Consider the following 25,739-nt stretch of genomic DNA (forward strand, 5'->3'; position numbering starts at 1 on the left):
CTTTTCGTTGTCTTTCATCCTCTCCAGGGCTTGCCTGGGTTCCCAGGAGTTCTTGGCAGACCGGTAGGTTCGCTGCTGCTGGCTGGCATGCTTAAGCTCTGAGGGAGGAGGGTTGGGAAACCATGTCACTATGTCACATATGAGATACAAGCGGGAGTGGACCAAAGTCACTGAGGTGCCTGAGGCTTGTGGTTTAGACAGCAAGTAGCTTGAAAAGTGCAACAAAAAGAGTGTTACCTATCATCAGGATGCACACACTGTAATGCACCTCCCAGGCAAATGTTACTGCTTTAATCTTAATTAATTCGCATTGGAAGCATCCATCTGGGAGTTGAGGTCTGGGATAAGAGTCAGACCTTGATCGGTTTCTCATTATACGTCCCCAAACTATCTCTGTCAAACTCATGAGTTGACTTGAAGTTAGAATTCAAATTAGTTTTAAAACATCACAAATTTAATGGAGATGAAAAGAAGTCAGACGACATCTCAAGGTGGAGCGCTCTTCAGGATCCAGTCTACAACATCGTGCGTCTATGTGTGTGTGTGTGTGTCTGGAGCTGGGTGGGTGGGGGGGGGGGGGGGGGGGGGGGTACTCCAAAAGTACTTAATGTTAAGTCTGCTTATCGTGCATGCAGCTGTGCCTGGTTTCTGTCTGCTTATCCCTGTCTGCACAGCACTCATTGTCAGAACTTAACATGCAAGTGGTGACGTTGTGCTGTTTGTGATGTCTTCATGTTTGTGTTTGTATATTTATGTCACCTAATGAAAAGCTGTCGTTAAGTCATCTGTCTGTTTATGACGTTTTCTGTTAGAATTTTTTTTTCTATATCTGTTATATATGTGTAATAATAATATGTTTCTTTAAAGATTCATATTTAAAGGAATGTATATAGTCCTTTAAATATGTTACAATTTTACATTCTTTAAAAGATCAAACTGTTTGTTCCTTTTTTTTAATTTCTTGCTGAGAGTTAGTAAAAAAGTCAGTCAGTGCTGCCCATAGACTGAAAATAAATTATGAACAGAACATTTATGTCACCCGTTGGTTTGTTACCTCCCATTTTGAAGCCTTGAGTTCGGCATTCGATGGTCACCGTCTTGATCTTTCTTGCATCAGAGGTGATGATATTTTGGATAAGAGTGTAGAGCTGGAAAGTGACACCTGGTAGCTAATTCAACAAAATGATTCTCAGAGATGGAGCTTCTAAAAAATGGGCAAACACACCCTGATAATCTGGTGCGAGATTAAATAACTTTACTTTTATACTTTCATTCAATTGGACTTAGATGGGCCTAAACTGCCCATTTAGGTCAATTGTAGACAAGGTCTGTGCTCTAAATTTGGCTCTACTTACATGTAGGATGTGATTTCTTGAACATTTACTCAGACAGTCCACAGCTTTGTGGCATTGGACATACTTCAGTCAGTAACTCGATTCCACTCCCACACATGTGTACTAGAATAAGGACAGTGATCCAGTTATATGGCACAGTCGAGCTATAATCATAGTACAACTTAACAGTTCATGTACGTATGTGCTGTTTGGTGTTAACATTTTAAGACTTTAAAGGGGAAATCCGATATTTTAAACCTAGACCTTATTTCTGGCATGAAATAGTTTATCTACTCACCGAGAACAGTTTGGCGAAAGTCGGCATCCTTCAGAAGCTATTTAGAAAACTTGCAATCAGCGTATATCCATATAACGGAGTGAACAGGGCAGGGACGATGCGGCCTCTAAATAAGGCGTTATCTGTATCTTTATTTCACCATTACTTTAAGCCGAATTAATTAACGAACGTGTACTATAGCTCTGTTAGCTATAGGTGCTGTTATGTGGCTACTTGCGGCTGTAGGAGAGCTAACGGTGGGATTTCTACACAGGCACTCTACTGGGACCACTTGGGACCACAACGGAGTTCCCCTTTAATACTTCCACATGGGCTTAACCCTGACAGAAAACTATACCAATTTTTTCCAGGCTGTGCTGCTACTGGAATTTACCACTAATGTTGAGTTCAGGACTGGAAGCAGATAGCCTGACATTGATTAAACATTTTATAATCTCTCATTTGTTTAATCCAAAATGTGGTGACCAGGAAAAATCCATTTCATGAATAACAGATGTCTATTATTCTCAGCTAACTCTCATAAAGAAATTCAATAACTCTTCCTTTGTTTGTTAGCTGGAGTTAAACTTTTTTTTGTATGCATTCATTTTTGCTCACAGGGAAACCCAGGGGAGCCTGGCATGAGGGGGCCAACTGTAAGTATGACATGCGCGAAAAACTATGCACACTGACAGTCTCTTATTAATATTAATAGCAGGAGTTTAAATGTTGATGACATGTTTTTATCAGGGCCCCATGGGTCCCACCGGCCTGCCCGGTCAACCAGGTGTGAAGGTGGGTTCACTGCTGTACTGCGAGTACAAAGTCTGTTTTTTTTTTAGTTATTATTTTAAAAAACTTGAAACAACTTCTTTTTTCACAGGGTAACCAAGGAGATGCCGGCATTGGTGTCCAGGTGAGATAACTGAGGTTCTCTTTTAAAGCAGACATTCAATTGTCTTCATATCCAATTATACAACTGTCAAAACATTTGAGCTGTATGACAGATATGCTGTGTTTGAGTTTATTTCTCCTCCCTGCAGGGTCCTCCTGGTGCTCAAGGGAGCACAGGTCTGCCAGGACCACCGGGTCCTCCAGGAGCTGTGGTATGTGTTGCCATCAATCACAGCTTCCCTTCAGAGAGAGATGCTTTCATGTTTTCTCATGAAATTTCATTGAAAGCATCATGCTGTGTATCAAAATGTGTTCAATACAGCACTGTATTTGCTTCTCCCTGCAGGGTCCGCAGGGCCCCCCGGGACTGTCGGGGCAGGTGGTGAGTATTTAATCCCATTCTGGCTGCTGTTGCTGCTCTGTAGAGCAGAGTGAGAAAATGAGAAACTGAAATAAAATGTTGTCCCTGTGTCGTTTCACTTGTTACTGAAAATTATGAAGGTAATTACACAAAAATGCCAAAACATCTAGAACAGGCCTTGATTGATAAATGACAGCTTCGGCTACATTTAATAGTTTTTTTGGGGGAACATAGGCAAGTACACGGTGCTTATATTTTATTAACAGAGACCAATACAGCCACCATTTTCAGCCTCTCTTCTTGCTTTTGATTTGATTTACTGTGCTGCTGGTGGGACTAGAATGAATAGACTAACATGCAAAGACATTATTTCCATGAAATTTTGTAAACTAAAAATTGTACCTCTGAAGTGATGCAATGATTAGAAACTAACAAAAAAAAATACAGAAGACTGATTTTTAGGGAAATCATGACAAAAAACAACATATTGTGTGCTATTGCTTTGCCGTGCATTGTTGATGGTATGAACCAGCTGGATTATGTGCAGTTTTTCCAGATGAATAAATCAAAGAATTGAAGACAAATAGGTAATTAGGCATATTTTGACTCATGCTCACATGCAAATCTGACTGGATGTATTTAAAAAAAAAAAAAAAGAAGAAAGAAAGAAAGAAAGAAAGAAAGAAAGAAAGAAAGAAAGAAAGAAAGAAAGAAAACACTGCATTTACCGGGTAATTTGCTACTGCTTAGGGTGAAGCAGGTAAACCTGGGGTTCCTGGGAGAGACGGTGTCCCTGGTAAAGAAGGAATGCATGGATTACCAGGAAAGCAGGTACTCTTTATCTGTATCTTCTTGTAATATGTACATGTAATATGTACATATGATGTGCAATGTGTTGTAAATTGAAGTCCTCTTCAGTGTTAATGTTGTGTAATTTGGTCTTCAGGGTATCGCTGGACCTCCAGGTCAGACTGGCTTAAAGGGGGAGCAGGGAGACAGTGGCCCTCCAGGGAAGGTGAGAGGTTGGTCTATCTACTGAGCAGCCTCAGGTTAAAAGGACAGTGAATGCTGTTGCTTTTAGATTAGGATATTATCCCACACATCCGCTGCACATCCACAACTGCTGCAATCACATGTAATGCGTACAGGAAATCATCCATGGAATAAATTGCTTTTCGCACAAAAAAAGAAATCTGTAGCGCTATTACAAGCTTTCTACTGCAAGAGTAATAGCACTAGGTGGCCCTTTCCAGTGTCTTCCTTCAGCAGCTGTAATAAGGTTGCTGTTAACTTTACGCCAAATGGTGCTTCAGATAAATTCCCCTGCAATTACCAGTCTTCCTGAAGTCCCACTGTTTGTCCTTCTCTTTGTATTTTATATTTTAAAGGAATGTCTGATGTTTCACCTCTGTTAGCACTTATCTCCAGCACTGTCTGAGTCATGAAGCCATAGGAAGTAAGAAGGCAAGAACTTCATGTAGCCAAGAAACAGAAACTTTTGAATTTCCCACTTTGACCAGAATCAGTATGTTCAGTATTTTGTTCATGCACAGTTAAGTCAAACAGCAATTATAGCTAAACTAAGCCATTTATTTGGATTACTCTCCTTGTCCCAGTAATCATGCAATGGACAGGACTGTATACAGTTTATTGACAGATGTATGTCAGACTCCAGTATAACAGTTGGTGATATGACTTCTCTTGGCTTTTTTTAAATTTTTTGTCTGGAACGGGAGCTGTGGAAGATGTGCCAGTTATTGTCCCATTGAATGTATATCTGCAGCAGCAATTAAACTCCCAAATGCATTATCTAGGGGTGTCTGTCCCATCATGTTACACAATAACTAGATTTCTTTTTTGTCATATCAACATACTGAATGTCAGGGTTATTTATCCTGAAAACCGTTAGCACAGTAGGATTTATCGAGTTGAAATTGACCAAAAATCCAGGCAAACCCCCTCAGGTTTACAGTACATTTCCAAGTAAATAGATGAGCTGTATACATATAACCAATGCTCCAAACAGTAGAGATGGCTTTGAGAGTGATGACCATGTGAATATGCAGGTAAACTGTTCTAATGACACAATTTGTGTGACCTGCTTTACTAGATAAATCGACAAGGGGTAATTTGTTACATTGTGACAAACAGCTGTCTTTTAGGTTGTCATGAGACACAATAGAGTGGTTCTTTGATGCTTACCTGTGATTATTTCTGTGTTACTCATATGGAAACCTTGCCACTGACATTGGGATATTGTTGCTTGCCTAAATCAGCACTGGAATGACTGCAGACATCTGTTCATAGGGACTGGCTTGACTTAAAAACCTGTGCCAGTTCTGCCTGTGAGAATCTCAATTAAGACGGATCAGCTCAGTAAGACTGAAAATGACAGAGAAGGTCACTTTGTTATTTTTGCACTGCATCATATGTTCTCAGATCACATCATCACTTTCGATAGCCTTACTTTAATTGTCTCTGCTTGACTTTACAGTGGAGGCTGTTTATTGCCAAATCTTTACATATACTACACTTTAAAAACACTGCTAGCAGACAATCTCACATCAATCTCCTTTATCTTGTTACATAACCTTTTGATGAATTACTTCTGACATGTATTCAACACTTTCTCCGACACAGACGCAGCAGATCCCTTTTTGTCTGAAGCACAAGCCATCAAACTTCTTAGCCTGGAGCGTCACGTTTTGTGATGCAGAACATGTCTGTCTGGGTTGCTGCTGGATTTTATAATGTTACACACAGATGCACCATCATTTACAGGCTGCTCACACTTAAGATCAGTGTTTTCTGAGCTATGAAATATTGTATCTTTTGAAAAGAACAAAAGAACACAAACAAATCTCCCTGTTGTGTCTGTTATGACCTTTTCTTTCACATCTTTATTGTTTCCAGAAGCGCTTGTTGTGCCAAATCTATAAACATTTTTTATAAATGTTTGCATGTAAACATTATGACAATATTGATCATCCTGTCAGCTGCACAGTGGTTCCTGGTTTGAATCCCAGCTGGGGCCTTTCTGTGTGGAGTTTGCATGTTCTCTCCGGGTACCCCGGCTTCCTCCCACCACCCAAAAACATGCATGTTAGGTTAATTGGTGATTCTAAATTATCCCTATTCCTAGCAGCTGAGATAGGCTCTAGACAAAAAAATGGATGATCGTTCTGTTTGATCAAATGTACTGAAGCAAAGCTTCTCTCATAACTCATACTCGTGTGCATCACAGGAAGAGCTTATGGCAGATAATGATGCCACTTTTTACTTCTCTAGCTTAGTATTCATGTTTATATTTATAGAAATGCTTCTCTGTATCCTGCTACACATCGCCACTTTTGAGAAATTTGGAAAATGTAAATGAATAACCGAATGCGGTGATTTCCAAGTAATCTAAACTCAAAGGTAATTCGAAATAGTGCAAAAACATCATAGCAAGTGTTGAAACTAAATTTTTTGCTTGTTTGTTGTCATTTTGTGAAAGAAATATGTGCTCATTTTGACTTTGACTGTCAGTGGCGCTCACTTTGAAAAACATCCGCTCTTCTGTTTTTGTAACACTCCTTTGGGAACCAAGGAGACCCTGGTGTAGTTTTGAAATTGTTTTCCCCAAAGTGTTACTTGATAGAGGTCGGGACCTCTTTTTCTCCATTGTCAGTTTTAGAGTGCACTAAACATTTTCAGTGGGTGACAGCTACACATGCAGTCTGCAGGCGAGTGAAGCACTGAGAATATGTAACTGCAGACTGGCTACTTGCTGATTTTTTCTTTGGATCATCTAGTTGATTATAGGAATGCAAAAAATTGCAAATCATTGCATTTAGTTTTAATCAACATTTTATTCAGTGTCCCAGCTTTTCTGAAAACGTTGTACGATAATGTAGTTTATGCTCATAAGTGATGGTATGTTTACACTGGAATGATGAATGACCAACTCTCTAAGTTGCTAAATAACTAGCTTTTAAAGAAGTGTTATTTATTTGAAGTGCTTTAGTTCCATATCCCACGACAGCAAAAAAAAATACTTTTATGGAGACTTTAAACTTGCTTGAGTGAAGTAAACCCATAAAACACTTACAGTGGTGCAACCTTTTCTTGAATATTACAATTGAACATAGAGATTTGAAATGTAAAGTAGAACCTTTACATCTAACACACTGATATTACAAGTCAAGCCAGTACTGCTGTGATTGAATGAAACTCATTTGCATGGAGAGCACAGGAGAAGGAAAAGTAATTTTTTTTTCATCTTGTTCCCAAGACAATTTCTAACTTATTTCTGTCAGGATTTTCAGGATGCCAGAGTTGTTTGTCTCCACTGGTAAAGTGTATCTGAAGAAAAACAGAAAGATTGTGCTTGGCTTATGAGCATCTCACTATTCACCACCAGTCCTGCTGTTCATAATGTTGACATGAGTCATGATGACATGTGCCTTGAACAGCTCCCCCACTGCTGACAACCTCAGGTTCAGCACTGTGGACAGAGGCACAGTGATACTGTCAGTGAGTTCAACTGTTTGATAAATGAGCAGCCAACACTTTTCCATCTGCTCAGGATCTCCTCCACCATTTGTTGTCACACACACACACGCATACTCTTATTCCCTGGAGACTTATCCTAAACTGTAATCAGAGCTACCACTTTCCTTAGCCCTCACACCATAACCTTAACCTAAGTTAGTCCTACTCTTAAACAGAGTATCTATGCTTTGTTGATTGAAAGTCCTCCACAATTTGTTATGTTTCAAACTCTTTTTAAGATAGATTCGTGTGATTGTTAACTTAGTCTACAGACAATATTCCGCAATAACTAAGCAAAAATAAGTTTTTGGAGTGTTATCATTAAAATGAATTGATAATGTATGATAAAAAAAACTAACTTTATATATTACAATGTATTTAAATAGAAAAGAACAAGATTTATGTTTCAACAACAGAACAATCTGAGGCATACTACCTAGAAAAACGTAGGATTGGCCTTAAAAAAAATCAGCCAGAGTCTGGATCTGAACCCAGGTGAGTATCTCTGGAGAGACTTTTTACTTTTTTTTACTGTGCACTGATGCTCCCCATCCGCCCAGGTTGAGCGTGAGCATTTCTGCCAAGAACATATGAGAGAAACTTAAGGCTTAAGGCTGTCACGGTTGCTTAAGATGAATGAACTGCGGAATCAGAACTCTTACATCAATGAGATATTTACATTTTTATTTATATTAAATTTACAAAACAGCTGCAGTGTTTTCTTTGTATTTGTGGAGAAATGTGTGCCAATTTGATAAGGAAAACATTAGTCCTAAGGGTAACAAAATGTAGAAAACTCGCATGCCGCGAGATGACGTGTATGTTGCCAAAAGGGAGGAAAATATGTCCTCACAATATAAGTAAAACTGGTAAAGTTCCATTCACACACAAAGATTAAAGTGCTGAACACGGGCTTGTTTAAAACTGTCAAAAATACACTCTTTGGATGAGCTTTCACGTCACTGCGTCTAAGAATATCAGCATTTGTTTTTTAAATAGCCCTCATAGCCAAGTGCTTTTTTTTAGATATTGCAGATAACGGGGACAGAAGGATAGTATTAACACAAGACTTACGTTTCTTAAACAAGTGGATGTGCATTAAGTTTCGCAGCTTTTCATGAAAATGATTGATTTTCAAACACTGTTCCACTGTGTAGTGCAATGGACAGGTGCAAGAGTGCTTTTATTTTTATTCCCTGCTAAGGATATCAAGAGTTTCTATGTTTAGCAGCTTGAGATGATAATGATAGGGCATTTATGATGCTGAAGGCCAGCGTCTTTAAGTATCCATTTCCTTTTTATGAATAACAACCCATATTGTTCATGGTTATATTTATATTGTTCTCTGTTCTTACAGGCTGTGGCTGGACCGCCCGGACTTAAAGGAGAGAGGGTGAGTCATTGTTGGCGCTGACTTGAAAGTAGCTAATCCTGTTCAAGAGCTGTTACTTGAATGATGAAATTGAACAGTTGCTCACTGCAGCTGACGGCACTTTTCTGGTTCTGCAGGGTCCACCTGGTCAAACACTGCCAGGCACAGCTGGAGAGCAAGGTCTACCTGGCCAAAAGGTGAGTGTCACCAAACCGAAGGCTTAATCTCAGTCAATAACATGTTGAGTGCTTTTCCTTTGCAATTGTATGGCTGAATATGTGACTTCTGACATTCAGGGGAGCAAGGGAGACAAAGGTCCTGCTGGCATCAAGGGAGAAAGAGTGAGTACCACTGTGGTGCAGAGCAACACGTGTATTTAATGTTTACCTAACAACGTGATCACAATGTGTTATCTCTCGTCATACCAGGGAGTGGCTGGTGAATCAGGAGAGCCTGGAGAGGATGTAAGAATTCAGCTTCCACTGCCTCTTTGTTTATTAGATTCACACTGTTCTGACTTGTGCATTTTACTATTGAGTATATGGTTTTTGTTGTGTACAGTATACAGAAAGATAAAAACACCCAACCCAATACTGGGGACTTCTTCAACCTACTTCAAGAAGATACAAGAATCAGTGTTCGATGAAAGTCTGCCCGTAGTTGTATTGCTGATGTTTATTTTATTTAGTGTCAGACTCGGTGACGGGCTTAACAGGTTGCATTTCTCTTTACGGTTTGTGTGTAATGTGAGTGCGTTACTGCAGCTGGGAAAAAGGCTTCACTTATCCTATCCATCTGTGGGAATAAGTCCCACTTGAACTTCTGCTTCAGTGGCGTGACATTTCAGTTATACAGCTTTTAAACAAAGACCTGATGGGTGATGAAACGAGTAAATGTATTCATTTTGGTTGCTGATGAACACGAGAATCCCTTTTATCAAGCTGATTTACATAAAGATGTGTTAAGTATTGAGATCCAGCATTTGATTAAAGGCTCTTTACCTCTATGCAAAGATATCATCAAGTTTAAGCTGCTGTTTTTTTTTTTTAATCTTATAAAATACACAGTGGTTCAAAATCTACAAGCAGAATATGTCTTCTAGCAGGATCTTTTTGTTTTACATGCAGGGGCCACAGGGATCTCCTGGGCCAAAAGGAGATAAGGTGAGCTTTTGTCCTTAATTTACCTGTCTGAATTCAGACCCATTTCACCGTGACAGTAATGTCAAAAACTGTGCTGCAGGGAGAGAAAGGCATTGGACTGGTAGGTCCGCAGGGTCGTATTGGGCCTCCAGGTTTGAAGGTGAGTAACAGCTTGTGTTTTAGCAGATAGCAGATCTATGTTTTTATCTGTCCAGTCATAGTGTGACTTATCGGACATGCCCGCAGGATAAAATCTCTAATTGCATTTCAGGGAGATCCTGGGCTTCCTGGTCCAGCTGGTCCTCCAGGGCTGCAGGGAAAGTCAGGTGATCCTGGGCTGGCTGGTGTGAGAGGAGAAAATGGACAGTCAGGACCTCCTGGACTCCCAGGGGAGAGGGTTGGTGGATAAAAAGAAATGCATGCTTCATATTTATGTTATCACTCTGGAAAGATTTCCAAATATCCTGCTCTCATTCTCAGGGTCTCCAAGGATTTGCAGGACGTGCAGGAAATGCTGGCACTCCTGGTCCTCCTGGACCTCCTGGACAGGCAGTGAGTTCCTGTTCTTATTACACTGTTATAAACAGCTAAGGCTTCCTAAGAGCTTCCATATACATCTTTAATGTTGGCAGAATTTGTGATTTATGTGAGTGATGTCCTGTGTTCTAGGGCTCTCCTGGTACTAACGGGGTCAAAGGGGATAAGGTGACTATCTGCACTGACACACACACTATTTCTGAATGTTAATTGATATTTTCGAGGGGTATTGATATAATTTCTGTTATTAGGGGGAAGTTGGTGTCGGCATTCCTGGTGCAAGAGGAGAGAGAGGAGATCCAGGACCCAGAGTGAGACACTGGTTACACCGCTGTATCACAGAGCTTGTGTTTTTGTGTGAATTTACCTTTAGAAAAGAAGAAACTAACGTTGGTGTCTTCTTTTGCCTCAGGGCGAGGAGGGTCGATCTGGCTTGGATGGAGAGAGAGGACCATCAGTAAATATTGAAAGCTTCCATTTTTATGCATCACTCGGTCTGTCAAAGGCATAAAGAAAGCGCACAAGCATAAATCATATAATTACTCAGTTGAATAGCCTTCCTCACCGGGACGCAATGTGTTTCCTAGACTGTAAACAAACTATGATGTAGGTCTTTCCCTTTCTCACTGTGTCGCAGTTTTAAAGCAAGACAAACTTTAACTGAATCTGAATTGACTTAATCTAAAACTCAAAGAGTCCTGACTTTGTTGTGATTTTTTTTTGAGTGCCATTTCCTGGGATTTGTTGGAAAAGCTCACATGATGGCAGAAACATTCACACTGTAGTCATTTTCACTGCTGAGCCAAGCATGTATATAATGTTTGTGTGTATCCACCAGGGTCCCGCGGGGGTTAAAGGCATTCGGGGAGAGAAGGTGAATACTAGCCATTCTTTTCCCATTTTTATATGTCATCATGCTGCTCATCCCCTGAGCGTTTGGCTCATCTAAAGTAGCGAAACAAATTGACATGCTTGAATGAAATGTTTTACTCTCAATCTCTTTTGTTTTGTTTTTCACAGGGAGACGGTGGGCTGCCAGGTGACAAGGGAGAGAAGGTGTGTGCATTTTAAAATCCAACAACTGCTTACTGCCGCTCATTCCCTTTTTATTTGTAAAGAAAAATAGATGAAAAAATGGAGAATAAGACTCCTTTTTGCCAACGGTGGCTGTTTTGAAACAGTGCTTTCAACAGAATTATTCAGCTCAAAGCAGGAGGAATATATGAATACACAATACTCATGAGCTGTGATATTAAAAGTCACACAGTGTAAGAAAAGATACCAAAATATTCTGAGTGGTTTTATTATCTTTAGGTGTGCGACCAGATGCTGACAGCTTTACTGTGTCTTACAGGGGGACACTGTGCTGGTGGGGGGACCTCCTGGAGAAAAAGGCAACAAAGGAGAAACAGTTAGTCGACACCAAAATCCCACGCAATGCTTTTTCCAGTAATGTACCACATATGACTTTTTACTTCTTATGGATTTAACTGACGTTTCAATCAGGGTGACAGAGGACCCAAAGGTACACAAGGAGAAAAGGGGGTGAAAGGTCAAGAGGGTCCAACAGGACAGCAGGTAAATTTCGGTGCAGATTTGCTGATTGATTGGTCTATATAGAAAATAACTCACAGATGGGTGGTTGCCTTAGCTACTTTGTTCCATCCAGTTATAATGTGTACAATGTAAACTGACTAATCTGGTATGCCTGATTACTGTAGAGGACGGTGCGTTGAGGGGTTGTTTCACCCAAATCAAATCAGTTGGAATTAAGCTTTGAAAAAGATTTGCATTTTGTGATATACTGGTATTTCAGTGACCAAAAACCTAATACAAAATGTAGTTTTAAGGACTTAGATTATCAATATCCTCATTTCTGTATGTGTGTGTATTTGACATCAGGGTCAGCAGGGAGAACCTGGAGAACGAGGATCCACTGGATTCTCTGGAGCCCGTGGCCCTGGTGGACAAAAGGCAAGTGACAATGTTCCTAGATGATTTTTGTGATTAAATCAGCGTCACTTTTACCACCAGAGCTGTCAGAGGTCAACACAGGCAGGGATTTAACTGTATATTTACTGTTGTATTGGTATACTCTCTGTAGGGAGAAGCAGGCCAACCTGGAGTACCTGGTGAATCGGTTAGTATTTTTTGCTGATTTCTGTTTGGATTTCTCTCTTTAGTGGATCTGAGGAGGGATGTCTTTTTTTTTCTTCCAGGGTTTACCTGGAAAAGATGGACTAGCAGGGTATAAAGGGAGCAAGGGAGAAATTGGGATCATAGGAATGAGAGGAATCAAGGTAATTTCTTTTTGTGTATGCGTGCCTGTTCATTCATTACATATTTCAAACTTTGAGTATTTTTCATGAGTGGGTGATGACAGTCACGACTGGCTAATAGCATAAGATACATATGACTGCAGAGGATACAAATTGTGCCACACAAATACATGTAGAATATTGGCTTTCAACCCAGCATCATGATGATTAACGTACTAAAATTAGGCTTTTGCTTTAACACCCATATCCTTTCACTTCATTCATTCGTTTGAATTATGTCTGATTTAATAAACAAATTAAAGATCAAAGTTTGTGTTCTTGTAAAGGTGTGGAGGCAGACTTGGCTTTTTCTTTCTTTATATTTTACTTGACTGAATCCTCTGCACGGTGGTGTGGTAGTTAGCACTGTTGCCTCCCAGCAAGAGGGTTCCAGGTTCAATCCCCACCTGGGGCCTTTGTGTGGAGTTTTTCTCCCCGTTGTTCTCCCCGTGTATGTGTGGGTTCTCTCCGGGTTCTCCGGCTTCCTCCCACCATCTAAACACATGCATGTTAGGTTAATTGGTGACTCTAAATTGTCCTTAGGAGTGAGTGTGAGCGTGCATGGTTGTTTGTCTCTATGTGTGGCCCTGTGATGGACTGGCGATGTACCCCGCCTTTCGCCCAATGACTGCTGGGATAGGCTCCAGCCCACCCGCTACCCGATTCATGGTATAGAAGATGGATGGATGAATCCTCTAATCTCAGAAAAGCCTTGGACAGGATGCGTGTGCCTTCCAGGCAGGAAATGCAACATGGTAGAGAGTTGTGTATAGTGTATGGTCATTTTAAACAGCTTGTCAATACAACAGGCGAGCACACCTTATTGTCTATAAGCTAACATTTAAGACGTGTCACTCTCAGTGCTTAGCAAAACCAACCGACCGACCAACTGCCTTAGAAGGTATTTAATGGTAAAAAGTACTAGGAGGGCAGTATTTTCAAGGTCAGTATCACTGGTAGAGTATCTTGCATTTGCCTCTTCTGGTTTCTGGTCTGGAGAGCAGCTTTTATCAGTGGGTTGAGAGGTGTGGGATACATACACACTTTTATTAGAAGGCACATGTTGAAACAATAATGATGATGATGAAATTGAATAAACTAAGATGTGACTCGTGATGACCACGCATCTGTAATGAATATATATATATACATATATGTATATATTTATTTCAGAATCAAATCAGCTAACGTAACTGTGAAATCATGTCGAATTTATTACAAGTCATTCTAAAAACATCTGTGTACACCCATGTTCATCATGTCCTTGTGAAAGTGATACCAGTGTGAGATGTAAAACTCTGATCTGCATCGGCACTATGTAGGTGGATTTACCATGGCTGGGCTAGACTTTCTCATCATCATTCTTGGAGCCTTCTGCAGCTGTATATCCTATTTTACTTTTGCTTGTCATTACTGTCTGAACACATATTACCAGGAAAATAACTGCATCCATTTCTGTGTCTTGTTGATGGAAACTTCCTGCAAGGTGTTTTATGTTCATGGTGTGTGTAAGTGCTTTCTGAAGTACCTTAGTGGCAAGTAAAAGAACAGTCTGTATGGAGGGGCTCCATGCTCGGGTGCATTTTTTTCCCCCCACTCAATGACTCACAAGCTTTTTTTATGTGTGTACGTCGATGATGATCTTTTGTGTTTCCAGGGTGACCGTGGACCCAAGGGGATTTGTGGAAGCGATGGACCCAAAGGAGATAAGGTGAGCCAGTGAGACATAGAACTGGTAAATGGAGGGGGAAGATAAGTGCTATAGACACGGATAAAGTTTCATGGTGTTCATTTCATTCTTATTTTTTCAAATAATGGCAGTGATGACCAGCTAATGGTATGTGAGACTGCTAGTGGGTGAAATGATAGTTACTCTAGATGTGTTATTTTAGATGTGTTCACATATCAGAACTAAATGAATGAGTGTGTATGTGTTCAGGGTGATGCTGGGATCCATGGGCGATCAGGCCTGCCAGGGAGAAAAGGGGAACAGGTACGGCTTGTATCTGCAGAAAAACGGGCATTATAAGGTGTATAACGTGGATTGGTTGTAGTCAGGCATTCTGTTTGTCTTCCAGGGGGATGTCGGACCTCTAGGGGTTCCTGGGAACCCTGGAAAAGAGGGACTAGTTGGCCCCAAGGTATTGTACAATACTTGTTTTTTGTCGGATAATATTCCAAATTCGCAACAAAACTATTTTTCTTTGTGATTATAGGGTGAACGTGGTATTGACGGAGTTGCTGGACCCAAAGGGAGTCAAGGAGAGAAAGGTGAACGGGTGAGTATCTAACTTCAGCCTCTGCTGTAGCAGCACAATGTCATACATAAAGATCTTAAGGTAGACCACATGCTGTGCCTAATCTCCATATTCATATAGCCTCACTGCAATACACGAAATGTGAAATCCACAGTTAAAAGTGTCTATGCTTTCAAACAGGGACCACCTGGTGTACCTGGTCCTCCTGGTTCCAGAGGTGTGGATGGCCCCCCCGGCTTGACTGGCCCACAAGGACCAGCTGGTGTTAAAGGCCCTGAGGGGCTTCAGGGACAGAAGGTGACTTTCTTTACTTTGACATCATGATTATAGGTCATTCTTGGTCACTTAACTTATCTATAGGTGTGGAGGTCTTTTAAATGGAAGATGAGAGAGGATACAAACACTTCAGTAGTCCCGTGTTACAATGATGAAAGCATCAGCTTTGACTGTGCACAGATTTGATGGTAATCTAGCAAAGAGAGGGACTGTGCAACAAAGGTAAGAACAGATGAATGTATCATTTACGTCATCACTTTCCCAAAACAGCAGCCGTCAGGCCTTTGAATGGTGTGGTGGCAACAACGATAAAACTTTTGACAGTTTTGACATTAGAAGTATGATGTAAGACCGATATAAGAAGATTACAATCTTTGTATTTCTCTCACCTTTTCTGTCCTCTCTCTTCTTCACCTGGCTCATTTTTGATTGCTTTGTGTTGCTTCATGATGATTGGCAGTTTGATGGGCACCAACTTTGACTGGCTTTTCTGCTTCATCTCCGACCTTGTAAATAAGCGAGGTCGATGCAGGGAATATCAAGTGTCTTTTTTTTTTTCAGACTGAGACACTCTTGATTTTCACTGGCGTTATTTTTCTATTCTATTGATGAACCAATATTTCTCTTTCATGCAGCCTTAAGATCTGCTGACAGGACTGAGAAGACATAAAAATATTATATGAACACCTACAAAAACTGCCAAAACCTGTGAGCTTACATGATAATTGTGGTGCAAGAGGAATGCTGCATGAGAGCACAAGAAAATAAGTAATTAAATTAAACTGTGTATACTATACCTTGATGAATTATTTCTCTTGGAATTCATTTTAGTTTTGATTAAATGTCATACTCTAATCTAACCAGTGTAGGAATCTTTCTTTTTTCCAAGAAGAATAATAGGTTCCTGGTAGCTTCACTGCATTTTTTTTTACTGCTATTTCTTTAATTATGATTGTTGACAGGTCACATATCTATGAAAAATAATTGGAAATTTAATTTTTTCGCATTTGCACCAGTGGTAGAAAGAGCCATCAAACTAGGCACTGCTCATTACAAAGATAATATGGCTGTTCAGCCACCTGTTGTCCTACCAGCTACTCAACATCTCACAGACCGATCAAAGCAGGCTAAGCAGCTGTGGCAAAGTGACATCTGGTTCAAAGAAACAATCTAAGAAAGGAAGGATCTCTCTTTTATAGCTACTTCTCTAAGTTTTCTATTGTGAAACACACTTTTGTGTTTATATGCCGTCGTTTTACACGTCTATAACAACCTTAATAATTTCATGTGGTCTCATTATTTTTTTTTTTTACTTTAAATCCTCTATTAGTACTCATTAAACCTTCATTTATAATGCCAACATATGTATAAGTTAATGACTGTCTATTTGTGGTTTTTTTTACAATTAGTATTTTACAATTAGTATTCAAGGCAATGTGGTTAGGAATTTGATTTATGCGCTGTTTGGAGAAAACAAAGCTATGTATTTATGTATGAGTGGGATAACATGAGGGTTTTCAATGACAGCATGTTTACAGATTATCCATGCAAGGGAGTGGCACAAAGCTGTTTAGAGAAATTACTGGCAGTGCTTATCACACTACAGTGCATGTGCTGTATGTTCCATTGTTTGTTTTGTGTGTGTGTGTCAGGGAGAGAGAGGTCCAATTGGTCCTGCCATGGTCGGTCCACGTGGTGTCCCAGGGATCCCAGGGGAGCGAGGGGAGTTGGTCAGTGTCACACTCGTCTCTTTACAAACATCATTAATGGAGCAGTATTGGCCGAGGTCAGGAAGTTCCAGTGCCCCTTATTTAAAACAAATCAAGTGCACTTGAAATGTGAAATGTTAAACTTCTTTTCAGAAAAGCTGCATCATCCTGTTTCATTTTCCTCATTTAAGCTTTGATTGTTACTTTTGATTGTATGCTCCACTTGATCTGAGTCAAAGATGTGGGTGATATGCGTCTTAAAACCTGTCCATGTTGCAGGGAGAGATGGGGCCAGATGGAGCCAAGGGAGACAGAGGAGAGCCAGGCATGACGGTCAGTGCGGGATCCTTACCTCAGGGTCCGGTCTGAAGACACCAAATGGCACACACACATGTCCACAGAGTTGATACTTGGGTTGTTTTTCATAGAGTTGTACCCTGTTTGTCCTCTGTTTTGAATTCAGGAGGATGAGATCAGACAGTATGTTCGCTCCGAGATGAATCAGCACTGCGGTGAGTCTTTCATACAGCTTGTGTTGCTCATTTGTTACAGCGTTGTCCTCACATAATACGTGAGTCACAGTCTCAGCTAAACTTTGTCAAGAACTTTTTGAGGGAAGCTGTAGAAAACGTCAGCAGTGTCATGACTCTTAAAACTGACCTTCATTACTTCATCTCTTTCTGCTTCCCTCCGGTCCATTTGCCTGATCCTCAGCATGTGGAGGTAAGTGTGCCACCCAACTGCAGCAGAAGAAAAAGAGGGGGGGCAGAAGGGCTGTGAAGGGCTGTGATTTAACACGAGTTACAGCATTATATCGTTGCATATATGCTGTTGCAGAGTCTATAGCATATATATGTGTTAGTGCGCACATTGCTTGTTTAGAAGCTTATTTGAGTGGGTAAAATGGGAATTTATTTTAACAAAAGAAAAAAGGCATTTCCTTTGGTTGATATTCATTTGAAAAACTGATGTTTTCCCAGTTTTTTCTACAGCTAGACTGTCAAAGAACTTAAGTTTTTTTTAAGGCACCAATAATAATTTCTTCCAATAAAAATAGGCTATTAATAAAATGTAAATAATTAAAGAATTCCATTAATATGTTTGATGTCTGAGCTGGTAATGGATGCAGGAGCTCATCAGTGTTATGATGCAGCAATTACAGCAGCATGAGAAGTGAAGCTGAGGCAGGCTGCGGATAAATATGCAGCATTACAGAAAACGTGGCCAAACCAAATGTTTCATTAATGTATTATTGCCCAAGAAATGTCTTCATATTTCAGAACAAACAACTCAAAAATTATTTTAATCTTCGGCCTTCTGTCAGATCAAAGAAGAGTTTGACCTGAATGACACAAGTCTTTACAGCCGTGACTTGAGTCTTTAAAGGATTACAGCCTAGTTTTGGCAGGATTGTCCCACTTTGAACAATCGTGCAAAAACTGGTTGAATCCTTTCAGCTGGTGTCTGTGTTGGATTGGTGGAATGATTATTTATGTGGTGCTTTGGGGGGGGTGTGGTTGCCTCATGTGTCTTAATGTTATGCAGGTGGTGATTGAAAGTTTGTGAAGCTTCAAGAATTTCTGCTTAGATATGACTGAAACATAATCAGTAAGTCCTAAAAGTAATTAGTGAAAAAAGCCAACTGCAAAAATGAAACAAAAATATTACATTTGTCATTTTTTTATCATCAAATATTATCCGACGTGACATATCTGTGCGAGGCAAACATCTGCAAACCTTTGTTTTCTATATTTGATGTGACCCCTTCTTGCAGTAATAACTGCCATTGAATGATTCAGGTAAGTGTTGATCAGCTGGAGGGTGTTTTAGACCATTTTTACAATTCTAAATGCATTATTCCATCAGCGATTTACACTTAGACCTGTTTAAAAAACAATGATAGAAAACAAATTAGTCAAATTTCACCTTCCAGTCAGCTGATAATCCAAGAATTTCACACACTCTGATGATGTGTGAAAACGGAAAATTTTTCACGGTAAATAGATTTACTAAATCTATTTAATAAATTATTTTTTTCCATTTGTTTGATTAGGTTCTTTTAAAGCACTGCTGACACTTCTGTGAAGATTTGAGGATTTAAGGTCATATTTATGCAGAAATAGAAAAAATCTAAAACTTTTAAAGACTTTCAAACACCACATTACTACCAGAGTGTCCCGTCCTTCCCCTTTTTACATCATTTTGCTTCTCTGCCCCCCTTTCCTCCTGTGTAATACACACCTGGTCCCACTTGTTCTCCGAATCCTACCTTTGCTTCTTTGGCGCCCTCGTTTGCTCCCCGCCTTGTCCGGCTCTCTCAGGTTCAGGCCTCGAAACTCGGTCCCAGCCCGCAGTCAGGGCTCAGCCTGCAACAGAGCAACAACTGGTACGGAAGGGGGAGACGGGTGAGTGTTTCCTCCATTGCTCTGCAGTTGACCTCAGTCTGTTTGTGTGTGTGTGCTTGCCGTAACAAAAAGTTTAACTTGTGGTGCTACAATTGAAGATCTCTGAGTATTCGGTGGTTTTCTGAGCAAGAAAACAGAGAACTCCATTTGTGGCCCACTGACAAATAATGTATTTGTCAAACTGTATAAAGACAAATACAGCTGCAGGGTATGGTGTCTATTTAGCTGACTCTGTACCTTTACCTGCTGGCTTTTGTGCTGATGGAAAGTTTTCACATCCTTTCAGGTCTTCCACAAAAACAAATTTTGGAGTCTGTAACTAATTCCCATTTCCAAAGGTATCAGAGGTAACCTCTACTGTCAAGTTGTCAGAGCAACATTTGCTGCACAGGCAGTCTCAGGTCTTCATGGAAATGAATTTAATGGCTTTGTTTCTGCTTACAATTCCTCCGCCAGTAGATAAGCATTTGGTGGCTCATAGAAAAGTCGTGATCCAGTGTAAATTCTTCCGTCATATATAGGCGTAATAAAGTGTTGAAGACACTGTAGGTCTTTCCCTGCGTGTTTGTTTCAATTTCTAAGGTTAATGCTAAAAGTTATTTTTGACAAAGCCAACATTTAACCATTATATTTCTCATCACAGAACTGTTATTTTGTGTACGGTTTTTCTTGTGGTCTTAGAGCACCTACTTAGGATCTAAAGACGGCCTCTCTGAGTGGTCCTTGAGATGTTTCTATAGCTGAATTCATTGGACATAGTTATAAAAGGCACATATTTGCCTTTGAGAGCTCAGAGATGAGGATGTATATTAGTCTGAAAAGGTTGTTAAATTTTTCTGTAAACATGCAGCACAAATTCATGTGAAAATACTAAAGCATTTCTACAGCATTAAAAGTTCTGTACATTAAGAACCAAACAGAAATTTGGGCTAAGGGGCCTTTATTTGACAAGTAAACAAGAAGCCATAGTTCCTGTAACTGTACCGTAGTTTTGAACTACATTGCACCAGCACTCAGTTTCAAGTATCAACATATTAACGTGAACTGTACCTGAACACACTCCAAAATATTGTTTTAAAAATCAACTGATTTTAAATATTTTGAAAGTGTAACACATGTAAAAATGTGGACAACTTGTGAGGGCCTGAACATTTTTTGATGGTGCCGTACGTTGTATAAACCCTTCAGTCTATCTGCTGGTTGAACAATTTCAGAGTCAAGTGAAGGATTTTGACCTGTGCGATGCTGCTCCTCCTTCAGGTCGTGAGCTGCGTGTGGTGGTGAACACCAATGACCCGGACTACGAGCACATTTATTCCATTGAGGCCCTGGACGACCCTATGGATGAGTTGCTCTATTTCTCCACGCAGTCAACCAACCACACTGACGGTATTATGGGTTTCAAACAGTATAACAGTAGCGCAGTCTGTTATTAGGAATCTTTGTTTGTGATATTAGAACATTGTTTCATCACTGATCTAATCCTTGTAGCGTGTCAGATTTTTTTGCTCATGTCCACAATCCAGTTGGAGCTAGTGGAGTGTCTTGTCTTAAGTGTCTGCATTTCAGCAACAGCACAGACTGCAGCGAGCACACACCATCCTGAGACTGTGGCCGTTACTCTTAATAGTGTAGTCAGTCCCAGTCCCCTGCTGTCATACTACTGTGTGTCTCTTATTTCCACTGGCTGGATTTAATGTATTTGTGCCGTATGCTGTGCGACTGTGTGTCCCCGCGCTTTGGTGTGGATGTTTTTGTGTGCATCGGCAGGTGAGGATGGCAAAAAGGATTCTGAGAGAACAGTCAAAGTCGAACCAAAAAAATCAGCAACAGTTGATGGTCAGAAAACAGTCAAAGTTACACCTCTGACAGCAGGGAAATCCAGAACAGTCAGGTCAACGAGGAGAGTCAAAGGGGAAGGTAAACCGGCCCGTTCCTGTTTGGGGGATACATTCAGGCTTAATTCTGCCATCATGCTTGTCTGGTATCTGGCTCTGTCTGCATGTCTAAGGCTGCATTGGCTGTTTAGTTGTTGACTTATTTTTGGAACATTACTATAAATATAAAGTCATTGGTTATTTGTGACTAAAAATAAACATGTGCATGCATTCTTCAAAAAACAGAAGAAAAAGATGAACACATTTGTGCCAATGTGTTGTTTTTCCTAAATAGGCATTGAAATCATTGGACTGGTTTGATGATTGGAGTGATCACGTGTATTTGATTTTGGTTCAGTGGCTCATAATTCTTCTCTGCTTCTTCTCCAGTTTGCACAGTTCGCTAGTCTCTTTTTCTGTGTGTGTTTGTACATGCCCACCAGTCACGTGTGCGTCTGTGTGCTGCAGATCCAGCAGACCTGTGCCTGCTACCCATGGATGAGGGGAGCTGTGGACGATACACTCTGCGCTGGTACTTTAACGGTCAGGTTCAAGCCTGTAGGCCTTTCATCTACAGTGGCTGTGAAGGAAACGAGAACCGCTTCCTCCACCAGGAGGAGTGTGAGGAAGTGTGTCTTGGCAAGGGAAAAGGTACAAAAAGAAACACACAAACTTTCTCATGTTTAACATATCAAACTAACAAATGGTCTGTTGTGCAGGTCCTCATCCTTCAACGACGGTATGATGATTGTGACCAGCTCCTCTTCTGCCACAGGAAGACTGGCATTTGAATAGATTTTCTAGAACAATTTATCAAATATCAGTGGTTTTTATTGTTTGTTTTTGTTTATTTATTGTTTCGTTAACCCCCCTCCCCCAAGGACAAAATATTTTCTTGAGATTAAAAATACTGCAGTAGTAAAACTGTAGGGACAATCAGTCACAAAGTCAGACACAAACTTTGATTGTCTGGCACATCTGCTGCTCCTTGAAAAAGTTGAACAGTTCCATCCCAAGCGCCACAAGTAAAAAGCAAAGCAACACACCCAGAAATCAGTTCAGCAGCGCAAGACATCACCCCATCCAACATCTGGCCTATAAAGTGAGACTGTTGACTCATAATCTAACTGCTATGCAAATCAAACAGAAAATACAAGGGAAGTCCAAATTATTTGTGTGCTTCCACAATTCTTTCTCTTATAGTTATGGTCAGAGGTCTGAATGAATCTCATGGCAGCATTTTCAGTTATTTCTATTAAGTCTTTATTTCTTCTAAGCAGTATGGGTCAACAGTATCCGCACAGCACGCAGAATATTTGGTAGACAGAAGACGGTAACACTGATGTTCCAGTAGCTTCCAAAACATTGCAGGCCTTTGCCTTGGTGGTTCCTGGGTTGTTCCAGACCATCCAAAGCAAATTCCTCTCAACTTAGGGTAACACTCTGTGTCATCTTCTAAATGAACTTGTTCTTTCATGAAGCTGTCGTTAATTGGTGATCTTTGCATCAGCGGTTGTTTAGAAATAGCTCTGAGAGACCATCTTGCCATGTAAAGCCACAATCTTCTTTCTAATATCTGCACTGAGTTCCTTAGACTTTCCCATTGCTCTGTGTGTTGATGTATCCACTGAGTGCTGGACAGCAAACCCTTGTTTATGCTGGCCCAGAGAAGCTACGAGTTGAAGTAATTTCTCATACATTTTTTTTCAGATCTACTGATTTATGGATATTTTTACCATTGTTTGTTTGACCCAAATATTTCAGAGAATTAATTAAATAAAACATGTGCCAGCACTTTCGTTATTATTATTGCTTTTTCTATTGAAGCAGTATGCTGTCCAAACAGTCTGCCTGAGAAAAAGGACTCTTCAAAGGTACAATGAAATCCCAATTTGTCATGACATTCAGGTGTATGATGTGTGTTTATCAAGCAAAACTGCACAAGGCAATTCAAATCAAAGAGAAAGTACTCAGGGGGGGAATTTGTTTCGGCGCCATTCTCGCACTCACGCAGTGGAGTACTGACAAAAGAAATGGGTCTAAAGATAGTCAGAAATCACATGAAAGTTCTCAAACTACTTATTTCATGAACTTTTACAGACCATTTAACTGACTCTATACTTATTGATAAGGTAGTTTCTGGTTCTGAAAGCACTGATCTAACTGATCATCTGAGCACTATTTAATGTCCTTCAACAAAGAAACAAGTCACCAGCATTAAGAATGAATAATCTGGTTTGGTGAGACAGTAAGCTGGTAATTTATAAGAAATCACATCTTGTAGATTAAGCAGTTTTAGAGGCAGCTGCTGCAGACATTGCTGCGTTCTTCCAAAAGTGAACTCATTTAAACTATTAGATAATTCTAAGCTATCTGCAAAGCATGATGTTAACGTTTACCCTCCACCGCTTTAAAAGAAAAATGATCCTACTCTTAACAACAATCACAAAGAATGTTACCTGTTTACTGTAAATCATAAATATAGGCTGTATACAGAAAATAAGCAACTAGTTTGTATACTTGGCTTCAGTTTTTGTGTATATGGTATGGTATGCTTTTGTCTTTTCTGTTAAGTTAAGTGTTAAGTAATTTAACTTCATCAAAAAGAGTTATTTGCCCATCCAAACATTTTAAATACTCCAACTGCAAGTCTGCTAATGCTGTGCATGAGTCATTTTACATGCACAGTAGTCTCCAGGTTTTGAATCTTTTTCAGGTTTTTTTCATATTTCAGATATGATCACATGGAGTTTGAGAAACCTGGGTATTCATATCTCTGTAGTCATGGTGAGTAAAGAACCATGGTGTCTTATCATCTGCGTACAGTTGAGTTTAATTTTTCTCATCATCCCAACCATGACGATCTTCACCTGCAGAGAATGTCCAAAAATCTGGATTTTATTTTTACATCCCACAGTATCCTAGTTTCTATCTAGTTTCCCATGTTACTCTAAAACCACTGGTGAGACCTTACACGGGGCCCAGAAAGAAAGATATTTATGAATGTTCACCACTCCAAAAATCCTATTACAACCAGGACAATAGTGATTATGTAAATGATATCTATGCAAAGAAAGAATAGCACTTTTTTTCTCCAGAATACGATATAGCATTCCCCCAAAAACTCTTTACACTCCTTAACACTTAAATAACTATGCAAGTGTTTATATACTGGATCATTACTCTGCGTATAGTTCTCTTAATTTGTATTGAATATGAAGAATGAAGCACAATATTCTTTTGTACATAATATTTGTATTATTTTGGGGAAGGTTGTGTTATTTTCATGACTGCATGTTTACCTGCCAGAGAAAAGGTGCTATTTTTAAAGTCTTTTTTATGTGTGTTGAAGGTGTAAGCTTGTGTATTTGTGTGGTGCAAACCTTTCTCTTTCTGTAATATTATGGATTATCTTAAAGAGCATTTCTAATAAAACAAGTGTCTGAATAAAAACAAAGTTAGCGTATCATTTTGTTTTAATACTAATCTCTCTTTAAAAGTGTTGAAATGTAAATGATATTTGGCCAGTTTTCATGTGTCTCTGGAAACTGTGACTTTCGCTGTCTGAAAAGATAGGATCAGATAGGATTTGAATAATCCTTACATGTTTTTTCAATGGAAAAGGTGAGGAGGAACAAGGCCAATAGTGTGTGTGTGTAGGTGTGTGACCTATTAGGTGTTCTAATTTCATCAGCAGATTTTATTAATGAGAGGATTTTCCGCTTGTTGGCCATGACTCCTCCTCCCAGAGTGTATTCATGCTCGCTGTCCCCGGCTGATTTCCTCAGGTTGGTGACACACTCAATCCTTATCATCCTCATTGCACTTCTCCTAGCATCACACAGCTTCATCAACTTCCATGCCTCTGCCTAAATTCATTTCAAAACTTATCTCCATAATCTCCTCATCAAACCGTACGCTTTGTGTTGGTGGAGGACGTGTGCAACAGCCTTAACAAATTAAGCACACTTTGTCAAGGACATACGGTAATTGTGGCACGTTGTCAGATTAAATGGTTAAATGAATACGCAACTGTCTGCAAAATACACCGCGCAGGCAACATTCTGAAACCTGCCTCCAACAATTTAATCAAAGGCTGTGATCCTTACTCTGTGCAGGCCAGCCAAATCCTTCCAGACCAAACTGAAATATGCATTTATATATGTTTTGAACGCTTGAGTGCAGAGATTCCTTGCCTTGATGTAACGGACCAAAACAACTGACTGCTGAGACATAACATGGCAATATTTTACCTATGTACATCGAGTTAATATTGAAATAAGAAAACTGTCCATTACAACTGAAAGTCCCAAGAGGATTTACTTGTACTTGGCACTCATTGGGCTGGTACCACAGAGGGAAATTATATTTTACTGAAATATTATTATTGATGTTAAGTCTTATATTCATGGCATCCAGTATTTCATAGTAAGAGTAGCATTTTTA

At 39.9% G+C, this 25,739-nt stretch overlaps 2 protein-coding genes across 2 annotated transcripts in view; both read left to right on the forward strand.

Annotated features, from left to right (window-relative positions):
- Positions 1 to 20,117, forward strand: part of col7a1 (collagen, type VII, alpha 1) — a 59,047-nt gene extending 38,930 nt beyond the window's left edge. The window contains exons 80-116 of the mRNA XM_072383044.1: positions 28 to 63; positions 2,232 to 2,267; positions 2,362 to 2,406; positions 2,495 to 2,527; positions 2,655 to 2,717; positions 2,852 to 2,887; positions 3,617 to 3,697; positions 3,813 to 3,881; positions 8,757 to 8,792; positions 8,909 to 8,968; positions 9,068 to 9,112; positions 9,200 to 9,235; positions 9,899 to 9,934; positions 10,014 to 10,073; positions 10,185 to 10,310; positions 10,394 to 10,465; positions 10,583 to 10,618; positions 10,702 to 10,761; positions 10,863 to 10,907; positions 11,289 to 11,324; positions 11,471 to 11,506; positions 11,805 to 11,861; positions 11,957 to 12,028; positions 12,353 to 12,428; positions 12,559 to 12,590; positions 12,670 to 12,750; positions 14,426 to 14,479; positions 14,708 to 14,761; positions 14,847 to 14,909; positions 14,985 to 15,047; positions 15,207 to 15,323; positions 16,955 to 17,032; positions 17,291 to 17,344; positions 17,475 to 17,523; positions 17,726 to 17,797; positions 19,333 to 19,416; positions 20,098 to 20,117. Coding sequence (XP_072239145.1) covers positions 28 to 63; positions 2,232 to 2,267; positions 2,362 to 2,406; positions 2,495 to 2,527; positions 2,655 to 2,717; positions 2,852 to 2,887; positions 3,617 to 3,697; positions 3,813 to 3,881; positions 8,757 to 8,792; positions 8,909 to 8,968; positions 9,068 to 9,112; positions 9,200 to 9,235; positions 9,899 to 9,934; positions 10,014 to 10,073; positions 10,185 to 10,310; positions 10,394 to 10,465; positions 10,583 to 10,618; positions 10,702 to 10,761; positions 10,863 to 10,907; positions 11,289 to 11,324; positions 11,471 to 11,506; positions 11,805 to 11,861; positions 11,957 to 12,028; positions 12,353 to 12,428; positions 12,559 to 12,590; positions 12,670 to 12,750; positions 14,426 to 14,479; positions 14,708 to 14,761; positions 14,847 to 14,909; positions 14,985 to 15,047; positions 15,207 to 15,323; positions 16,955 to 17,032; positions 17,291 to 17,344; positions 17,475 to 17,523; positions 17,726 to 17,797; positions 19,333 to 19,416; positions 20,098 to 20,117 — 2,109 coding nt within the window. The remainder of the gene's footprint in view (positions 1 to 27; positions 64 to 2,231; positions 2,268 to 2,361; positions 2,407 to 2,494; positions 2,528 to 2,654; positions 2,718 to 2,851; positions 2,888 to 3,616; positions 3,698 to 3,812; positions 3,882 to 8,756; positions 8,793 to 8,908; positions 8,969 to 9,067; positions 9,113 to 9,199; positions 9,236 to 9,898; positions 9,935 to 10,013; positions 10,074 to 10,184; positions 10,311 to 10,393; positions 10,466 to 10,582; positions 10,619 to 10,701; positions 10,762 to 10,862; positions 10,908 to 11,288; positions 11,325 to 11,470; positions 11,507 to 11,804; positions 11,862 to 11,956; positions 12,029 to 12,352; positions 12,429 to 12,558; positions 12,591 to 12,669; positions 12,751 to 14,425; positions 14,480 to 14,707; positions 14,762 to 14,846; positions 14,910 to 14,984; positions 15,048 to 15,206; positions 15,324 to 16,954; positions 17,033 to 17,290; positions 17,345 to 17,474; positions 17,524 to 17,725; positions 17,798 to 19,332; positions 19,417 to 20,097) is intronic.
- LOC140303471 (kunitz-type serine protease inhibitor C4) lies at positions 19,092 to 24,750 on the forward strand. Its single transcript, XM_072382238.1, has 5 exons — positions 19,092 to 19,416; positions 20,677 to 20,805; positions 21,187 to 21,336; positions 21,762 to 21,944; positions 22,013 to 24,750. Exons 2-5 carry the CDS (start codon positions 20,757 to 20,759, stop codon positions 22,036 to 22,038), a joined length of 408 nt encoding a protein of 135 aa, XP_072238339.1. The 5' UTR covers positions 19,092 to 19,416; positions 20,677 to 20,756; the 3' UTR covers positions 22,039 to 24,750.
- The last annotated feature ends 989 nt before the right edge of the window (positions 24,751 to 25,739 follow it).

This window comes from Leuresthes tenuis, unplaced genomic scaffold (assembly GCF_036924035.1).
Source record: "Leuresthes tenuis unplaced genomic scaffold, fLeuTen1.0.hap1 SCAF_3, whole genome shotgun sequence".
Taxonomy (NCBI): domain Eukaryota; kingdom Metazoa; phylum Chordata; class Actinopteri; order Atheriniformes; family Atherinopsidae; genus Leuresthes; species Leuresthes tenuis.